The 19,378-nt window shown below is 34.5% G+C and overlaps 2 protein-coding genes across 3 annotated transcripts; one reads left to right on the top strand and one right to left on the bottom strand.

Moving 5' to 3' along the window:
• Window positions 1-333: 333 nt before the first annotated feature.
• Window positions 334-10,867, top strand: LOC107485062 (protein SIEL). Its single transcript, XM_052260614.1, has 10 exons — window positions 334-687; window positions 3,568-3,700; window positions 5,720-5,903; window positions 6,458-7,081; window positions 7,330-7,542; window positions 7,724-7,915; window positions 8,128-8,268; window positions 8,813-8,902; window positions 9,033-9,574; window positions 9,940-10,867. Exons 3-10 carry the CDS (start codon window positions 5,847-5,849, stop codon window positions 10,847-10,849), a joined length of 2,769 nt encoding a protein of 922 aa, XP_052116574.1. The 5' UTR covers window positions 334-687; window positions 3,568-3,700; window positions 5,720-5,846; the 3' UTR covers window positions 10,850-10,867.
• Window positions 10,868-11,000: 133 nt separating this feature from the next.
• On the bottom strand, window positions 11,001-16,737 carry LOC107485077 (uncharacterized). 2 transcript variants are annotated; one of them, XM_016105604.3, is made up of 11 exons: window positions 16,551-16,737; window positions 15,585-15,760; window positions 15,111-15,292; window positions 14,432-15,022; window positions 14,269-14,346; window positions 13,313-13,634; window positions 13,027-13,226; window positions 12,461-12,537; window positions 12,122-12,223; window positions 11,743-11,929; window positions 11,001-11,485 (listed from the first exon to the last, which is right to left on the bottom strand). In XM_016105604.3, coding segments are annotated over exons 1-11 (2,016 nt in total). In that variant the 5' UTR covers window positions 16,553-16,737; the 3' UTR covers window positions 11,001-11,386. The 2 variants fall into 2 exon arrangements, with proteins under 2 accessions (XP_015961090.1, XP_020996323.1); XM_021140664.2 differs by having other exon boundaries at window positions 15,585-15,807.
• Between the last annotated feature and the right edge of the window lie 2,641 nt (window positions 16,738-19,378).

A 19,378-nucleotide genomic window follows, 5' to 3' on the forward strand; every position in this document is an offset into this window, starting at 1 on the left:
ATAAAGAATCGGGTGAGATTTTGCCATTTTGGTATTTTACCTCTCCCGCCAAACACAAACTCTTCCCGTTCTAAATTTTCATTTTTCTTATTTTTGTTTTTAATAGTTCAGCTGATCACAGTAATCAAACCGGATTTGACCCACTTGGTTTGATTGAAAACCCAGCAACCCTATTATTTCGGATCGTCCATTCATCAAATGATCAAATCCGTTGGAACTCGATTTAACCCGTCCGTTTTCATAAAACCCGGGACCCGATGGGTTTCGAAAACCTGAATTGGTTCATGATTAATAATTTTTTAAAAGGATAAACGAACGTTGTTTCATGCCAAAACTCCAAACCCTGATTTTACTCGTCAGTCCTCAGTCCTCACTCGTCCTTCTCATCAGCTATTCAGCTCATCAATCTCTCACACTCCGTCTCTCTGTCTCTCAAACTATCTGTCTTCTTCATTCACTCCGCTCACAGCCCACAACGGCCAACACTCACCCGAAGCAGCCAGCAGCTCAGCTCAATCATTCCGTCTCCGGCGTCTGTGTCGCCGCCTTCTTGGCCTCGTCATCGCCGGCTCAGTCAAGCAGAAGCAGAAGCAGAAGCAGCCAGCAACTCGCCCCTTGTTTGGACGTCGTCATCTTCTTGCTTCTTGGCCTCGCCGTCTCCGCCTTCTCGCCGGTCTCGTCGCCGTGGTGAGTCCTTGCCTTCTCCTGTGTTCCTTAGTTCACAGCTTCCTGCCTTCTTCTTTAACTAATTAATTAATTTGCCATTTTGTTGTAAATCATCGCTGAATTTTAATCATGTTTCTGATAAAATTAATACAGTACTGTTGATACTATAATTAGAAAAAATATGGAGTCCTGTAGAATGAAATATGTATGCCAATGAATTTCTGTGAAAATATTTTAGTTAGTCCTGTAGAACAAAGGTAGGCAACATGCCACTTGGAGTTTAACACTTGAATTTCTGTGAAAATATAGAATTTGGAATTTAAACCAGAGAGGTAAATGTGGTCTAGTTATGGTACGATTTGAAATTTGATTATTATGGAATAAGCATTGCTTTGTTGTAAATCCCGTGAGTTCAGTGAGTTTGTTTTAGGTAGTTACTTTGAGATTTGTTTCCTCATGTCTTGGGTAAGACTTTTTTTTTATGTTCTTTATTTTCTGTCTTTAGTGACTTCGTTTTCCATTTTACCTTTTTTAGTGGCTGCATAAGAAGAGGTTGTTTCTGCTGCACTCTAAGAGAGAAGAGGCCTTTTTGTGCTATACGACAATTCTCAATTCTATTCTAGAGTGTTATATTTGCATGTCTTTTTCGTTTTTCATTATTTGGACTATTTATGCAATTATGCTTCAGCTAAATGTCTACTGAGCCAAATTGCCATCTAAAGAAGTGTTTATTTGTTGCGTTTTACTGTTATCTCACTATCCCCTCTTTTCTCATCATGAAAACGCATCACCAATTCATCTGCAGAATATCGTAAAATGGCATTCAAAGGTTCCCTTAGAGAGTTGCAAGATTCTTTTAGCACCTTGTTTCCTAATGTGCAATACTGAGCTTTCAATCAAGCAAAGCTAAGCTTGATGCCTCTTTAACATAAATTTTATGTTATGGATGAAACCTGGTTTTGATTTTGATGATATTTGTGCAGCAATGCAATTTATATGAATTGTTTCAGTTTTATCCGGTGTTTCTTTTCTGGATTTTATGTTTTGCATAATATGATGTGTGTATATTGTTATGGATGCTGTCATTTCTTTAGTATTGTGATGAACAATTGATCCAAGACTAATTGCTCATGTTCTGGTGTATTTTTTGTCATGCATACAATGATGAGTCCTAAGTGTATAATCTAATCAAAAGTTATAGTTCCTTATGGAGTTGGTCATTTGTATTTTGTATAACGATGATGATGCAGACGAAGACTTGATAAAAAAAATACTACGCATTATTGGTTAATCTCCATCCGATGGAAGTCAGCTGTTTCTTAATATTTTTTAATGATAATTATATTGAAGATGTACTTAACGGAAATCATGTACTTTGAGCACGTACTTTTCGGTTTGAATGGCATATATAGCTTTGGAAAATTGGTTTGAAGCCTTATTTATCTGAAACTTATCTTTTATGCAATATATATGAAATATATAATGTCATGTATGTGGAATTTTGTATATATCATATTTTAATCAGGTTCAGATATACTTTTATCCTAATTGAATGGTAAATGCTTGTGTTATCCAGCTAGTTCAATTATTTGAATTTTGAGGCACTCAGCATACTGTACCAAATGTTTCCCTTTAATGCTTAATCAGTGGAACTTTCATACTACTAAGTAGGAAAATTGTTGAAGCAAAATATTAGTGTAGTTTAGTTTAATTTAAATATTTCATCATCTGGTAGAACATGTAGTGATGATTACAAACAAGTGTGAAAGTGCATGAGTCAATTCAGGGGCAATTTTTGTGGACATGGGACACCCAATTTAGAATCAACTTGCTTCATTATATACCTAACTTATTGCATCTTCAGAACCGTTCCTTTCTTATCACTTCCCATGAATCTGTGTTTGAGATGAAATGGTGTTAAGGTTTCCCGTCAAGATTTAAACAGTTGAGAACCTATGACAATTATGGCACCTTATTATGAAACCCAAGTTTCCTAATTGTCGTGTATATGTCACCATGCTGCATTTGTGTTTTGCTGACAAACATTAAGGATGAGAGGTTGAGGGTGCATGAAAAATATGTAGAAGTCTTTATAGATAAAAGGCACTTCATTCCGACTCTCTATCAAAAACGGCTCCACTAATCAGTGTCTTCAAATTTAGTTAAAGATATGCCTACTCTACATGAAAACCTCTGTGCTCGACGGCTTCAAATTTACATTTTCGTCACTGCTCATGTGCTACTCGTCTTCTAGTTGCATTCTATTCGCTTCCTGTTCCCTGCTCCATTTGGTAACACCTATTTGGCTGCGAATTATGATTAGCTTAATATATTTAAACCCTGACCCTTGCATAAGGACCTATTTCTGATTATTTGTTATTCCTATTAATTATGTTTTTGCAATGTTTTTACTCTGCACTATGATGCTCACTGATTTGGTTGATAATTAAATTCAAAGAGGGGGAGAAAAAGAAGCGGAGCTTTAAAAATGGAAAGCTCTTTTGTGATTGGGAGAAAATTCTAGCTATTTCTTTTCTGTTGATACATCTTAAATTGATTGATTTGTAATGTAATTGAAGTGTCAATGTCCACAAGGTAACATAAGGCATTAAGTGTATCTTCTAATTGGTAAGTTACTTTCTTTCCAGCTTCATTGATAACATTATTAAAAATTAGATATCACATGCAAAGGGATAAAAGTATGTGATTGAGATATTACATTATGTTGTTCTGTTTTCATATATGGTGATAAGGTGATTCATAGTATCTGATGTATATGAAATTTGAATTTCAAAGAGAAATTTTATTTTTCTTAAGTGCATAAATGAATCAAGTATTATTTTGTTTTAGTTCAGTGCAGTTTATGCATCATTGCTGAGACTCTCATTTACTTTTCATTAGAGTTCACAGGATTAGGGAGACACGGTTGATTTATCAGGACCTCTAATATCTCAAATGCACACCGTCAATGAGCTCTTAGAAAGACATGTGCAACATCTACGGCATACTGTCTGGCGATCATGGTTTCAGAAAGGTATAACTGCATTTTCTCGCTGACAGTTACGATACAAAGAAGCTGTATGTTTTGTGCTTAGACTTGTTGAAATCAGTAAACGAAGACAAAATGGTTAAGTGTTTTGTTATGATTGTTAGTCTGTTACTTATTTACGCTGTTAATAGTTTGTTCAATTTTGAACTGTTTCTGGTTGTTTCTTGTTAGTAATTTGATATTGTTGATTATTATGGTTGTTTAGAGCATCAATTTTCAGTTGTGGCTGTTGAATGATTCTGATTTGGTTGGTTGATATTTCAGAATGTAGGAGAATGATGGCTCAGGGGCACAATTTGGTGTTTTAATTAATTCTAGGATTTGATGCTTTGATTGTCTGTTATATTTAAATTGGAACTTAGAGAGCTTAATTATGAATATTTGAAGATATTTGTTGTAACTTCCACTACGAATTTGATTTATTATGTGCTTTGTGGTGAAATTGTCAACCTAGAATGCTTATATTTGAGTAAAATTTCTATGATATATATCTTACGCACTAAAAGAGTATTTCATAACAAGTAAACTCGTATGAGTCTAGGAATTGAGTTTAGGTGAGTTCTACGAGTTTATTTAGACTTGCGAGTTTGACAACTTTGATTGCAATATTAACTACCTTTATTTAATATATTTAGTATAACCATGACATTATAATAAGAATTAAATTTTCATGCCTTGCCAGTGTCAGTCTCAAAAGTCAAAAGACAATTTGTTCATCAAAAGATTTGGATTTACCTACCCTTTATGTATTTCTTCCATTGTCAGCCTCAGTTACTGGCAACTCACTCTCTGTTCTCTCTCCTCCTTGCCCATTCTCCTACGAAACCCTAATTCCCAATTTCTCTCAAATTGATACTCCGGTTGTCTCAAATGGCCCATAACGTATCATTGTTAAATTCTCTCTGACACTCACGCCGCTGCCGCCGCCACTGGAGGAAGGACACCGCCAAGTTCGAAGGTCCTGTTTCCTCCCCTGCCTTCATCAACCAGTGCTTTGTTTGACTGATGAGGTTACTTCCGTTGCTGTCATGGGTGTCTTCTCTGCCATACAACCCTTTGAGTTGCACCACCACCATACTGCATCCACCACTTCACCCTTGTTCTGTGTATGATGTTTTCTGTGCCTTCTCAAGAATCTGTTGACTTGGAATTTGGGTTCTTGGGGGTTTGTGGGTATGTGTTGTTTGTTTGGTATTTCTTGTGGGTTAGCATAGCATGCGCTCTAGAATTTTGACGGGACATGGCTTGAAAAAACTGGAGAAAAGTGTAGATTTGTATTTGCCTTTTTCTTTTTCTTTTGATAGCTACAAAATTTCTTTTATTTATTCATTTTAGTTAGAGTGAATCAATTTCAGAGAAGATTTTAAAATTGCCATCTTGTGTTAAAATTAGAATTATCACTGAAGTAAATTTTGATCTACAAGTTATGCATAACCCCTCTTCTCTACGCTGTTCAAAATGACTTCTTATTTAGGTACCTACATAACTGTCATTGGTCTTCTTTGCAATGGGTACTACCATTGTGACTTTATTTTGCTCATTAATATATCTGGAATTTCTTGGCATTCATTTTGCTGTGGTTTAATCTGTAATTCTGTACAATGAAATTATAACAAGTCAACAACGTAGAATTAGAATCACTCTTGCATAAATAATGACAGTAGTCATTTTGGATAGATTACATTATTGGGAACTCGCAACTGATTTGTGTAGTGTACACACTTCATATGAGGAATAAAAATTAGTGTCTCTTTGAACTTAAAATATTGACTGTGGCTACTATATGATTAAAAAGTGTAGGAACAAAGTTGAATCTGAGTTGTCTAATATCTGCGCAGATATCATGACTGTTATTATTAACACCTTGTTCCTTCTTGTTCTGGTGGCCAACCTAGTGTTTACTTCAATAAGATGCACGGGATATCGTTCTCTCTTTTCATTCTCTCTGATGTCTTTCTGTTTGAGGAATTTGGACTTTCACTGTTTTTGCTTTGTTATTTGCAGGAAGGGCGACTATTATCAGTATCTGGCCAAATTCAAGTGTGGTGATGAGAGAAAGGAGGCTGCTGATCAGTCCATGAAAACATATCAAGTTTTCTTCTATTTATCTGTGTGCTGTTAAGGGTGCTGGATGGTTCTTCTTGCCATGCCTTTTAGCGTAATTTATTCATTAAACCAGATAATAAAAGTGTTTATCTTGAGAAAGTGATGGTCTTCTTATATATAATAAAGTGTAAAGGGTCATCTAGTTTAGGAGAGTCTATTTTTAATTTAAACCCTTAAGATTTAAGACTAAAATCATTCCTATTGATTGGAAACACAAATTTCAGAATTGTCTCTCTAATATGATATTGGCTATAATGATCTCTTAGTTACATTTGATCGAAAACTTGTTGATAATAGCATCAAATTCATGTCAGATGTGACTTTGGGTGGTAGCTCCATTTCTTCCCTAACAGAAAACATCAATTCAACATAGATTATGTTATCTCTTTCTCATTCAACATAACTTTTTAGCTATGCATTTATTCCTATCTTCTGCTAGATTATATATGATTCTAGTTCTCATATTTTTTTTAGGGTAAACTACTATTTTCGTTCCTAATGTTTAGGACAAGTCTCAATTTTGTCTCTACCATTTGAAACGTCATATTTTTGTGCCATATATTTTACTTTGTCCTAATTTTGCACCAAACGTTATGTTGCTCGGTAAATTTTCTCTTTTTGTGTTTTTTCCTACAGAACAACACACCAGAATCCATACAACCAATTTCCATGCAGACCTTCACTTCAATGATGAACGAAATTCTAAACCCTTCAACACCAAAAAGCACGGTTTCATCAATCTTCAAAACCCTAATCCACTCCCTCCTCCATTCTCCAGAATCACACCACAGCCAAATCCTCAAGCTCATAGCTGACCTCTCTTCCCACCACCCTTCCCTTGCCCAACTCGCCCTTGACTCGCTCCAATCCATGTTGCCTCAACTCACCGACCCGCCGAGTCAACTCACCATTGAGTACCTAGATGCACTTGTCAACATCTCGGAGAGGCCCATGGAGGTTGACGACTCTCTCTTCACGTCGATATGCCTGGCGGCATCGTTTCCGGTGAGGCTTTGGATGGTGAGGAATTCAGGTTGCCGGGTCATGGTTCGACCCGAGTTGTTGTACCCGGTTCTGATGGGGATGACAAAGGAGCCTTACCCATGTTTGAGGGAGGAAGCATTGGAAGCATTGGTTCGGTTGGGAGAGTGTGCAGTTTTTGAGGAGGTAAGCTTGGTGAAAGGTTGCTATGAGCGTGGTGTTCAGCTTCTAAGTGATAACGAAGATTGCGTGAGGATCTCTGCTGTTCGAGTTGTAAGTACCTCCTTTACAATCACAGGATGAAAGAAATTTAGGATAAAATACATATGTTGCATCTTTTCATTTATTCATTTTTATTTTATTGTCAAGCATATATATATGTCTTTTACTTCCTACTATATAAAGGAGATTGGAAATTTAAATTTAAATTTTAATATTAAGTATCTGTTTTAGTTTTCTACTTCTAGCCGTTATTGCAGTTGTTGGCTTGTTATGTTAACATCAAATTTCTTTGCATGTGAATGTAGCTCTGTTCTGTGGTGAGAGATATGAACATGAAGGTCAGGGTTGAAGTTTTTAATGGCCTTGGAAAGATGGAAATAGTATCCAAGGAACTTCTTATGCAAAGCTTGTCAAAGAGGGTTTTAGTTTTGGATCAAAGCCCAACTGAACAATTTGTGCTGCTTGCAAGTAATGTCGCTGGTGCACTAGTTCATGGGGTTGAGGATGAGTTCTTTGAGGTATCTTTCAAGAACATACTACCAAGTAATATATTGTACCTTGCTTTCAGAGGTTCATAATAATAAAATTTTAAAATAAATAAAAAAAAAACTGACCACTGTGAACTGAGTTTCATGACTTGGGTGCTTTATCCTTGTGTTAATATATGAATGAATGACTGATTTTCTGCTTAAACTGAAGGTCCGGAAGTCTGTATGCCAGTCCTTACGCACCCTGACGGTACTCTCAGTTGAGTTTGCTCATGCAGCCTTAAACTTGTTAATGGATGTCTTGAATGATTATAAAGTGGAAGTTCGGTTCCAAGCTTTAGAAACTATGCATCACATGGCAATCAATCATTGTCTAGAGCTTCAGGAAAATTACATGCATAAGGTATTAAGGTTTGTTCCTCATCCTTCCTTAATCATTTTGCTTGATGTCCTATATATATTTTGGAGCCTAAAATTCATTATTTGTAATTAATTGAATCTCCTTGTTGATGTATCAAGATGAGTACAATCTTTCTGTTGTTTTTTTCAAGCAGAAAGATTACCCTAAGAAAATTTGTGATTGGTATCATTTGTGTGTTTAATTATCTTTTGCAGTTTCTTGATGTTCTAGAGGACAATAGTAGTGAAGTGAGATTTTCTGCCAGGAAAATAGTTCGACTAATGAAGCTAAGAAATCATTTGTTGTTCAAATCAACTATGGATGTTCTTCTAAAAAATTTAGACAGCTATCCACAGGTTTGCTTTATTTCCATCTCATTATGTTTATGTTTTCCCAAATGGCATAGTGATGCATCTTCATTCAATTTTCAAGATACAAGTTAGTTCTATGATAGACTAGATAAAACTCTGATTTCATTGCTTATGAAAAATTCATTTCACTGGTATAATTTCAATCAATCATGCTAGGAGTACACCAAAATCATCTACCAGTGTAGAATACACATTGAAATACAAAATGCAGATTGAAAATAAGCTAAATTATATATGTATTTATTCTCAAATACATGGTGGTTGATTTTGGTAGCTGATTTTAGTGTGCAAATAACATTTTTGAATTTCAATTGATATTCATGAGTTAACTACATTGTTCTTCAAGTTCATTCTCACTTTTCTCTTGATATTCTTCTGCCGATATCCATTTCTGTTCGTCATTATCGGTCTAATTTTTTCTTTTAAAAAAATTATTATTTATGGAGCAAGTTATGCACACAACTCCATTTTAGTAATTCTTTACTGTTGCGCTCTCCCTATGCTTGACATTTAACTTTTTTCTTACTAGGATGAAGCTGATATATTTTCTGTTCTCTCTCATCTTGGCCGAAATCACAAGCAATTTGTAGATTTAATTGCAAATGAAATCGCTGATGAGGTATACTTTCTCGGACTGTAATTTAGCCATAGATATCTATATACAAATTTGGCACGTTGGCCTGCCAATGAAATAAAAAGTACCTATTGTCCTTGAAAGAATGGTACTGATTATCCTTTTGTCCTCACAGGTAGAAGCAAGTTTTGAAGGAAATAGAGAATTTAATAGTGCAAGGATGGCTGCTCTGTTAGTCCTATCTATATCTGCTCCATTCTTGAATGCAGATGTTTGCCCTATACCACCAGTAATATTTTCTTTTGCGGCTACATTTTTAAGTAGGATTTGTTGCGCCTTTAGCGATGTCATGAATCGGGACACCCTCTTGGAGTACCTTATTCAGAAAAGCAGCTCGATGGTGCAACCTGAAGTAAATATTAGTAATGGGGAAGGACAGAATCCCTTGGCCAAAGACGATGTTCAAAATGTTGCTGGCAATGAGATGATTCATTCTGAAATAACTATCAACAATGGGGAAGGACAGTTGCCTTTATCCAAATACAATGTTCAAAATGTTGCTTTGGAAATGAAGCCGCCAAATGATGTAGGCCAACATAAGCGGCCAGTGCATGATAGTGTTGTTCTAACCTACATAAATTACATCCTTGTGAAGCTCCCTAATATATGGCCAAAGGTACAATCTTGTTCTGCAAACGAAGTGCTATGTTCCTTGAGGTAAGAACTGTTTTATAGCTACCAACATTTGTTCCTTAAGATGCGTTTTACTACCTGCAATATTGTTTAAAATGTGCAAGTGAACTCAGATCCATGTAGAGTCTTCACTTTCAGTGATCAGCATCACAATTGTGGGATCTTGCTTTGTTTGTATGTGCTTAGTATGATGAAAGGTTTCTGGTTCGGTGCCTATCTTTGTGAGGGCTTCAAGTTTTACTTAAACTGATTCTATACAATATGGATTTCTGTTTAAATCTTTTGATGGTCTAATTCAGCCTGTATACATCTTTCGAAATACATACCTGATATTGTACCTTGCCTTTTGTCATTTTCCCATTTGGGGGATGATGATATTAATGATGTAGGCATTGGAAGGAAGAATTGACATCTTTGACATTTGACTCTTCTGCTCCTGCTGATGCTTCAGCATTTGCTTTATTGTATCTTAAAATAATAAAGTTGGTCGTAGAAGTCTGGGATCACTTGGTGCGAAAAACGGAGGTGGTCTCTGGAACGGTTGAATTGGAAGACAAGTTGGAAAAGCTTGACGGGAGGGCTAAAGAATTGATGAATCGTTTTATAGGTTTCTCTGCAGAAGAGGAAATCTCTGTTCTGGAGCTAATTTTGTTGACTTACACCCTCAGGCTTTGCAGATCTGAAATCTGCAGTCGCAATTTCATATTCAAGAGGATGACGATCATATACTTACGCACCGAGTCATTCCTTAAATTGAGATCAGATGTTGCTTCCGGTTTTGTAGCTGAACTTGGGAGCTTAATACGTGAAAGTAGCAACGGTGGAGCTTCCTGCAGTTCACTTGCATTTGATAACTGTCTAAAGTTGTTCTCCCCGAAGCGGTTGATGATTCGGGAAGGAATCAGACATAGAAGGGCAGAACTAAGTATTCCTAACAATTGCCCTGACTATCCTCTTCCCTTTGCACCAGGACTAACTGCTAGTATACCATGTGACATAACAATACATAACATTTCAAGCAACTGCAGAGCCTGGGTTAGAATGTGTATAAATGATGGCTTTACACAACATGTCTACTTAGATTTGCAAAGTTTTGAAGTATCTGGAGAGGTGAGAAAAATTTCTTATGCTGTGCCATATTACAGAACCCCAGAACTTGATTCTTTCAACTTGAAGGTTTGCATTGGTTTAGAATCTTTGTTTGAGAATGTTACTCCAGTCCAGGCACATGGGGGCCCAAAATGTGAACTGGTACTTCTATGTGAAGAGAAAATAGTTTATCTTTCGAGGGTCTTATAAAAACTAAGTTATGGCCAATTATCTTTAGCTTATCAAAGATTAATTTATCTAATATTTTAAAATTAAATATCAGAAATTGAATTATTTTTTATTCGAAATTAATTTGCAAAAAAAAATGTTGAAATCAAATTTTGAGGGTCAATAACCAACAAAGGAGGATCCTGCAGCTAATAAGTGCTCAAGTAATGTAGTAACGCTTGCTTTTTAATAATTGTAATTAATCTATATATTGAATTAGGAGATTGAAAACATCTTTTTCACATTTTAAGTTGATTAAAAATGAAAAATGGGTGACTTGTACAATTAACCAAACAATGAAATTTATATACACATTAAGTGTAAAACTAAACCATTTATGCACACACAACCTCGGCCACAAGCACCTTACATGAAACAATCACTAGCTCTATGAATTATTGGCATTGAAGTAAACAGAAAAAGCAATGCCAACATAGAGAAGGATTTAGAGTCAGAAAAGACAATCTCTTCATCCTGTGACTTTACAAAAAGCAATGGTGATTATGAACATCCTTCTGTTTACTCATGACCGCAGGCAATTGCGGACAAGAAACACCTTTTCGCAACCGAGGTTCTGCAAGTTTCTTGCCATCCCTGACCTTCCTTATAATTCTCAACCTGTAAAGTATATTCATTTAGTCATAAGGATATATAGGCGTTAGGCTTGTCATAAGGTATCACTGTATCAGCAAAAGATGCAAGTGACAAAATGACCTCCAAAGATACGCTGTATTTACAAAAAGAACCAAATGTATATAAGTATATATGCGAATTGACTGAACATTTGTTAAGTTTGTCAAACAGAAAATATCTTTGAAGGATCAATTTGTCAAAATTGTAATCTTTCAGAGGTCAAAATGGTTATTTAGAATTACCGTATCTACAATGTTGTCACCAGATTTAACTCCCCCAATCACAAAAATAGATTCATGGATGACTGCAGCAGCAAAGTAACCCCTAGGGTGATTCATTGGTTCTCCCATCATCCATGTGCCAAGACGGGGATCAAACACTTCAAGGCTCGGAACCATTGCACTTCCATCAAAGCCACCTAGAGTGTAGCTGCGAAGACGGATTAAGAAGCTTAATTAGCTGGGCATGGAAAATTCAGAACAGGATACTGATCTCCAATTAGAATGACAGTCATCTATACAATTTTATTCTGTAAATGGTCAAATTACAGAACACTCAGAGGACACTTATGTAAATTGTAATCCCTAATGCATCAAGAGAGAGAAGAGGAGTCAAGCTCACAGCTTTTCATTTAGAACAACTAATGAGTGGCAGCCACGCCTCGTATTCATGCTTGGGATTTTGGACCAAGAATGTTCCCTGGGATCAAATCTTTCAGCAGAGCTGCATTTACAAAGTGTCACTCGTGTCAGAACAGATACAGTTTACTAAATGCGATTCACAATATTTGTCAATTTCGGTATATTAGTCATTCTCACAATAAACAATGAAACATTTTATATTAAACAACTTTGTAATTTAATCTGAATTTTGAGTTCCTTAATTGGCATGTGAACGAGTAAAGTGAAAAATATTGTGAACCAGAGGGAGTATACACTATTTAATATATCAAAATCTTACTTCAAATAATCGTTTCCATCAAATCCACCAGTAGCATAAAGCACACCGTTGAGTTCAACAGCAGCAAGAGCAAATCTCTGGAATATAGAAATGCATTCAAGCAATAAGTTCAGTATTTTCATAGGCTTTTCAAAGCACTACAAAATACAAATGGATCTCTCTCTTGATTATTTGGTGTCTGTGATGTTTGGAGAAGAGAGTCAAGTGAGGCAGAAATTTGATTACATTACAGAGGCAACTAATACAGAAGTATTAGACCTTTAAGGTAGATAACACTAATTACCAGTCCCAGCATATGAAACCATATCATTAAATAACCATCAACGAAACATCTAAGCTCTCTTTAATTGAACAAATTGAACTTGCGCACACACAAACACAAATGACAAAACACAAAAGGAACACCTAGTAAAATATCGGTTTATAGCTCCTATGTTAAGAATCTTATTCCTCAAAAATCAAGGAAATAAAGACTTCAGAACTGTTGTTTTACCTTTATCTATAATTGTACCTCTTAAATCTCAATCAAGACCTGAACTATTTACCATATGACAGCAACACTTTACCTTTTCTAGCATTGAGCGTGTAGTGATCCATCGTCCAATGTCTAAATCTAGCATCTCAACGTCTGAAAAGCAGTCAACTCCATTGCCGCCACCAACAGCAAATATCTTCTTATCCAAAACAGCTCCAGATAAGCTTCCTTTCTTCTGGTTCAATGCAGGACACAAGGTCCAGTTGTCAAGAATCGGGTTATATGATTCAACTACAAACACGGAAGATAATAATCTTTCTCAGAACTTCATCTTGGTTAAAATAAATAAATAATAAAACCATCACAAGATCCCATACCAGTATCATACCAAACAAGACCATTTCCACCGCCAAAAACATAAATATCACCATTGAACTGCACGACCGAAGCATATGAACGTATTGAGCTCATGGGCTTGAGAGACTTGATAGCATTTTGTGAAGTAGAATACATGTCCATACTAGGCAACCAAGATTCTCCATCAAAGCCTCCTATTAGAAACAATGAATCTTTGTGGTCTAGATGGAGCTCTCGAGATGACTTGGTTAATGTCTTCTCAACATGTGTCGTAACATTAGATGCAGATTCCAATAATGTACAACGATCTCTTAGATGCTGAATTTCTGACAAAGCCTCCTTCTAAAAGGCAGATAGAAATAGATCAATAAATATGGGGAAACATGCTATGCCTGATATGATACAATGATTTATCTTAATTCAATACCACTCAGAAATGTTGTTCAAATTACCAAACTAACTATTCATTATTTACAGTCATTTATATTGTGTTCAGTTTGCTTTGAAAACTTACCTATTTTAAATTGTGTAGTCTCAAACTTAATGGAATTAGATGACAAGAGAAAGAGCCAAAATAATAATAATAATAATAATAATAATAATAATAATAATAATAATAATAATAATAATAATAATAAAAAACAATAACAAAAAACAGAAAGTAATGAACGTATTTAAACTTAGAACCATCTTGTTTTATTTGTTATCCCCCCATTTCATTGATGCAGTCACTGCGGCAGAAACAAACCACTTCAAATAGTAGCAGAGATTCAAATTTTAATATGGAGATAAGTACACAACAAGAATTTATAAATAAGGTTGATTGAGAAGTTCCACATACTTGGTCAATTGGTATGAAGACTATACATTTATGCATGCCAATAAATCAACAATACAATTTAACATGATACCAATAGAGAAGCAATTGAGAAAAATAATTAAGAATAGCATCTACAACATAGCAAAGAGTCCCTACCAGTTTCTGCTCCAGGTAACTATTCCTCTCGGTCTGCATTTTCTTGAAAGCTGTCAGTTCTTTGACCTCTTGCACCAACTAAAAAAAAACATATATCGAGTTAGTTGCTTACGAACAAAATTTATAATATTTTTAATATTTTCCATCAAATATCCTCAACAACCTGGGTTATGTCATATTGATATTCCAATGAAGGACTAGGATCCACTTTCTTCTCTAAACCAGCTGGTGCCTCAGAATTATCCTTTTCGATTGGACACATATTATTTGCAGCAGCGGTATCATTTACATAATCTGGCAAAGATAGATTTTGTCTTTTACTGTTAAGAGACAGCTGCTTTAGTTTCAGAAATATGAGGTTCTTCTCATCCTGTTTTGCTTCCGGCATGCCTAAATGAGTATCCAATGGCTGGATGTCTTCATCTATAGTAGAATCATTTTCAGCGGATTCTGATATCACACTGGCGTGAGTATATTGCTCCACATCCGATTCAAGCACCGTGAACTGTTCACTTTCCCTCAAAGTTTCATATGATGGAGGCGGCTGAGAAACATTTGCCAAATTCAGCATATGATGAGGGACAGAGCTACCAGGCACAATTGCTGTTGGTGTTAGCAAAGAAATCAGCTTGCTAGTTTGTGCATGGTCCAGCTCAAACCAGAAAAGGTTTTTATTGTAGTAGTTGTCTGCAATTGCATGTCTAAATTTATCCTCGGACAGTGGCTGGCACTGAAGCCGAACACAAATTTGCACCTTAATAGCAGAAAAGTATGAAGATGAGGGCTTGTTTCAGAATGTAATTGTCTTGAACAGAACAATAGTACTCTATAGCATGTGATACCTGTGCAGGATATTGTGTTCTCTCCGAACCATTAGCAGTCCATCCGTAAGGGTCTATAGACATCTTTCCATTGCTAGCCGCCTCGAAAATTCCATGAAGTTTCCTGTCGCTATAATTGAATAGAAACAGCGGCAACCCAGGTTCAATATTCTTCACATATGAGAAATGCTGAGTTGGTAAACCTGTTTAAACAGATAAAAATTTCCATGAGTCGAATGCAACAACTGCCACCTTCAATTCAAAATATGGGAAAAAAATTACCATAAGCTAAGTGACAACTTTTATGCTGTTGATAATATAAGTTCCAATATGAAGCTCATGTCAACTATATCAGTGACCATTCAGTAACTTCAATTTTAAAATGTTGATCATCATTGTCACATGACACCTATTTGTTTCTAGATTCATACTACTAATAGCCTTTTCCTATGGCAAATGCTGTAAACCAAAGAAAATCAAATGAATAACACTGACCAAAGAGTTGTTTAGAAAGACATTCTCTAATTGTATTATTCTTGCACCCAAATACAACACCTCCAAGTTGATTCTTCTCCAAATTTCTGCCAAATACAGTAGTGGCTGATGAATTTGAAAGCGAAGATGACCGCCTCCTGTACTGAGAATTTTGAGCCTTCTTCCCTGCTCCCATCCTAGCATAAGAGGATTAAGATCATTTCATAGGCAATATGCAGAGGAACTGAAAGAATATAGCAATTAAGTTACCAAAATTCCACATAACGCATCAACAAGGAGCAAAATAATAATAAGAATAATAAGAATAATAAATAAAAATAATAATCTTTGAAGTAGCAACATAGAATCTTTGAAATATGTATTCAAAAAAAGAACAGGCTGATTGTATAAATACGTAGTAAATATACTTCAAGGTTCAAACAAATATGAAAGTATTGAATTCAAATTCCACCATTTTATTTGGTAGAAAATCCAAATTCTATTTGGAAAAAAAAAAAAAAGAAAAAATATGAAATGCTCAGCAGTTAACTGCAATGCAACAAAGGGAATCTTTTGCCCCAGTAATCCTACTTCCTGCGCTATATTCCAATTCACAAGAACCATGAAAATAATCAACACTAATTACAGAAGCACAATCACCCAATGTAGCTTTAACATCACTGTTGCATGTAGGTTCGATACTATTACTGCTTCGTACAAACCAGAAACAATAATAACTTCCATTTCTTTTAACAATTCAACATCGCATTATGCAAAACATGATATAAGAGAGAATAATAGAAGAAAACACGCTATATACGTATACATAACCGAAGAAATGGGGTTTAACGAAATGTCTCAGAAACACCCTAAGGCGACATGGGAAAATGCAGAAGTGCAGAATCAAAGCTTATGATCAAGAAGTTCGGTAGGAAAAGGAAAAATAAAAATAAAAAGAAAAATACAAATATATCTTTTTGTTCTTACATTTTTTGTAATACGAATGACGAAGAGAAAGAGGACTTGCGGAGACTGAAGAGGAAGCGCCAAAGGGAAAAGAGCGCATACGAGAAAAGAAAAGAAACGAATGACGCTTCAGATGGAACTTAGGAAAGAGGCTGAATGGCTGATGCTATAACTTCTTAGTCTCTGACTCTGCACATGAGCACATCGTGTTTTCTTTCTCTTGTTTAGTTGTTTTTCTTTTTCTTTTCTTTTTCTTTTAATCACCAGGACACCGAAAAAAATGATGAATTTTGTTTCAAAAATATTATTTGTATATTAAAGTATTTTTAAAACTTAAAAATAAATTTTATTGTATTGTTATCAAACCGACTATCCTTTGTGGTACAAAATGTTGGACGACCAAAAGACAAGCATGAATATAAGTAAAAGGTGGTAGAGATGAAAATATTGAGATAGATGAGTGGTCATACGGATTGGAGTAGCACTTATTGTGAAAAATATGATAGAACTAGAATCACGTCTCAGGTGGTTTGGACATGTGAGAAGAAGACGACAAAGTACCTAGTCAAAAGAGTGAATGAAATAGAAAATAGACAAGAGATGAAAGCAGAGAAAAACTTAGAAAGACCATTATCTATATAAAAATAATCTTTTTGTAGATATAATATATAATAAAATTTAATAACTCATTTGATTCATGTAACTGACCTCATCTAATTAGACAAGACTTTGTTGTTGTTATATATTTTATATTAATAATTAATTTTAATATATAAATAATATGATTAATTTTGTTTAGTGCCGTACAAATCCTGGGTTAGCAAATTGGTGATAAATGATTTCAAAAAGATTCTTACTTTTAATTTTTTTTTTACATTTTTCTTATCATACTTAAATTTTCTATAATGTGTAATATGATATCACATTTTATAAGATTAATTAAAAAAAAATTATTTCCGTTTTAAATAATACTAAAGATTAAAATAAAAATCATCAATTAGAAAATTACTTTCAAGACAAGAGTATTCACCAAAAATAATGTGCAGGAAATATTATTCATAAAACAACACATTTATTTCATATATCTAAAAAATTTTATCTAAAGGACAAATTTTAAATCAATTATATAATGTGTATACTAAAAATCAGTTATTTGTATAAAATATATATTAAAATATAAAAATATATTTTAAAAAAATTAAATAATACATATATAATAATTTATTTAATGATTTATTTTATATGTACATATAATATTTTTTTATTTTTAATATGGCGTATGCTATGATACTTATTATTATGATAAATAGGAATTTTTTTTCCAAAATTAATGTAATATTTTTTCTATTTGTCCATTTTTAAATTTAAAAAAATAAAATAAAAAATATTAAATTATAAAAAATGTCACAGGAAGTTTATACTTGATTATAGGGTAAAGTATTATTTGAGTCTTCAATATTTGGGTCGAATCCTAATTTGGTCCCTAACGTTTTAAAAATCCTATTTTATTATCAAAAACTTTCAAATGTCCTATTTCAATCTCAAAAATTTTTTAAGCGAAATTAGTGTTGTCCTACCATTAAATTTGACACAAATGGTTTGCATATTGAAGAGCCAATAATATTCGATTTCAGTATGTAAATAAAATTGATCTACCAACGATTATTATTTTTTTGAAATATTGATGATTTATTGTAAGGATTTGGAGTTTTGTACAAAAAGAAAATTAAGGAGAAGATGAGTTACAACAAGGCTTTCGTTATGTTTTTCTAACACATGGAAGAAGATATGACTTAACTAGTAACATATTAATGTCCACATCACTCATTGTTTTAACAATTAGTGTCAAATTTAATGATAGGACAACATTGAATCTATTTAAAACTTTTTGAGACAGAAATAGAACGTTTGAAAGGTTAAGAACAAAATTAGAATTTGGACTAAATATTGGAGACCAAAATAGTACCTTACCCCTCTATTATATAAGAAGAAATATAGGAAAACAACTAGTTTTGAAGTCAACTTGAGCCAACTACACTAATTAAAAGAAGAAGTATAGGAAAACAACTAATTTTGAAGCCAACTTGAGCCAACTATACTAATTAAATTAAAAAAAATTAAATATTAAAAACAACTATAATTCTTAAACTTTTTTTCATGCTTATACACTTTCAAAACCTGTATTGAAAAAAACAACCGCTACGTACACTTTCTTCCTCTCTTTTGACACCCCCACTTTTCTGCAACACCTCCCGTAGAACAGTTCATCCCGCTGATTGTTGCCAGCCAAACATTACCCAGCCACTCCGTTCATTGCGGATCCTAGTGGCGCCGTCGATCGCACGACCATCCGTCGCGGAACCTAGCCCACGAGGAACACATCTCCGTTTCTATGTTGTGCCTTTCTTTCTTGCGACAAAGCTTACATGCAGTACCACCGTCCTCCTCTCAAGCCGATTGCGAAATGGATTCATCTAAAATGGATGGCATATTGAGTGATAGCATATTGGATTTAGGCTTTAGGGTTTTGGTTTTAGGATTTATATTTAGGGGTTTAGAGTTTAGATTTTAAGTTTAGGGTTTATGATTTATGGTTTAGTTTTCATGGGTGAAGGTGTATAGTTAACTGTTTAGTGATAGCGGTTTAAGGTTTAGGAAAAATGGGTCTAGTGTGTATGGTCTTTAGGGTTTAGGGTTTATAATCTAGTCTTTAGATTTTATGGTTTAGGGTTTAACATTTAAGGTTCATGATTTATGGTTAAGGGTTTTACACGTTTTTTCCGTGAATAATGGTTGTTTCTATTGTGTTAAATGGTTATTTTTTTTTTGGAATTTAAAGTTTTGGTTTT

Source organism: Arachis duranensis, chromosome 4, assembly GCF_000817695.3.
Source record: "Arachis duranensis cultivar V14167 chromosome 4, aradu.V14167.gnm2.J7QH, whole genome shotgun sequence".
In the NCBI taxonomy this organism is placed as follows: Eukaryota; Viridiplantae; Streptophyta; class Magnoliopsida; order Fabales; family Fabaceae; genus Arachis; species Arachis duranensis.

Bases quoted from the DNA above. Each gene is read 5' to 3' on its own strand.
- LOC107485062 (XM_052260614.1), top strand. From the start codon at position 5,847: ATGGTTCTTCTTGCCATGCCTTTTAGCGTAATTTATTCATTAAACCAG. The intron at 7,082-7,329 runs ACCTCCTTTACA...ATGTGAATGTAG, and splicing joins CTGCTGTTCGAGTTGTAAGT to CTCTGTTCTGTGGTGAGAGA. The intron at 9,575-9,939 runs GTAAGAACTGTT...TTAATGATGTAG, and splicing joins GAAGTGCTATGTTCCTTGAG to GCATTGGAAGGAAGAATTGA.
- LOC107485077 (XM_016105604.3), bottom strand. The intron at 14,347-14,431 runs GTTGTTGAGGAT...GTTTTTTTTTAG, and splicing joins ATCAATATGACATAACCCAG to TTGGTGCAAGAGGTCAAAGA. The intron at 13,227-13,312 runs GTATGGGATCTT...CCGTGTTTGTAG, and splicing joins TCTTGTTTGGTATGATACTG to TTGAATCATATAACCCGATT.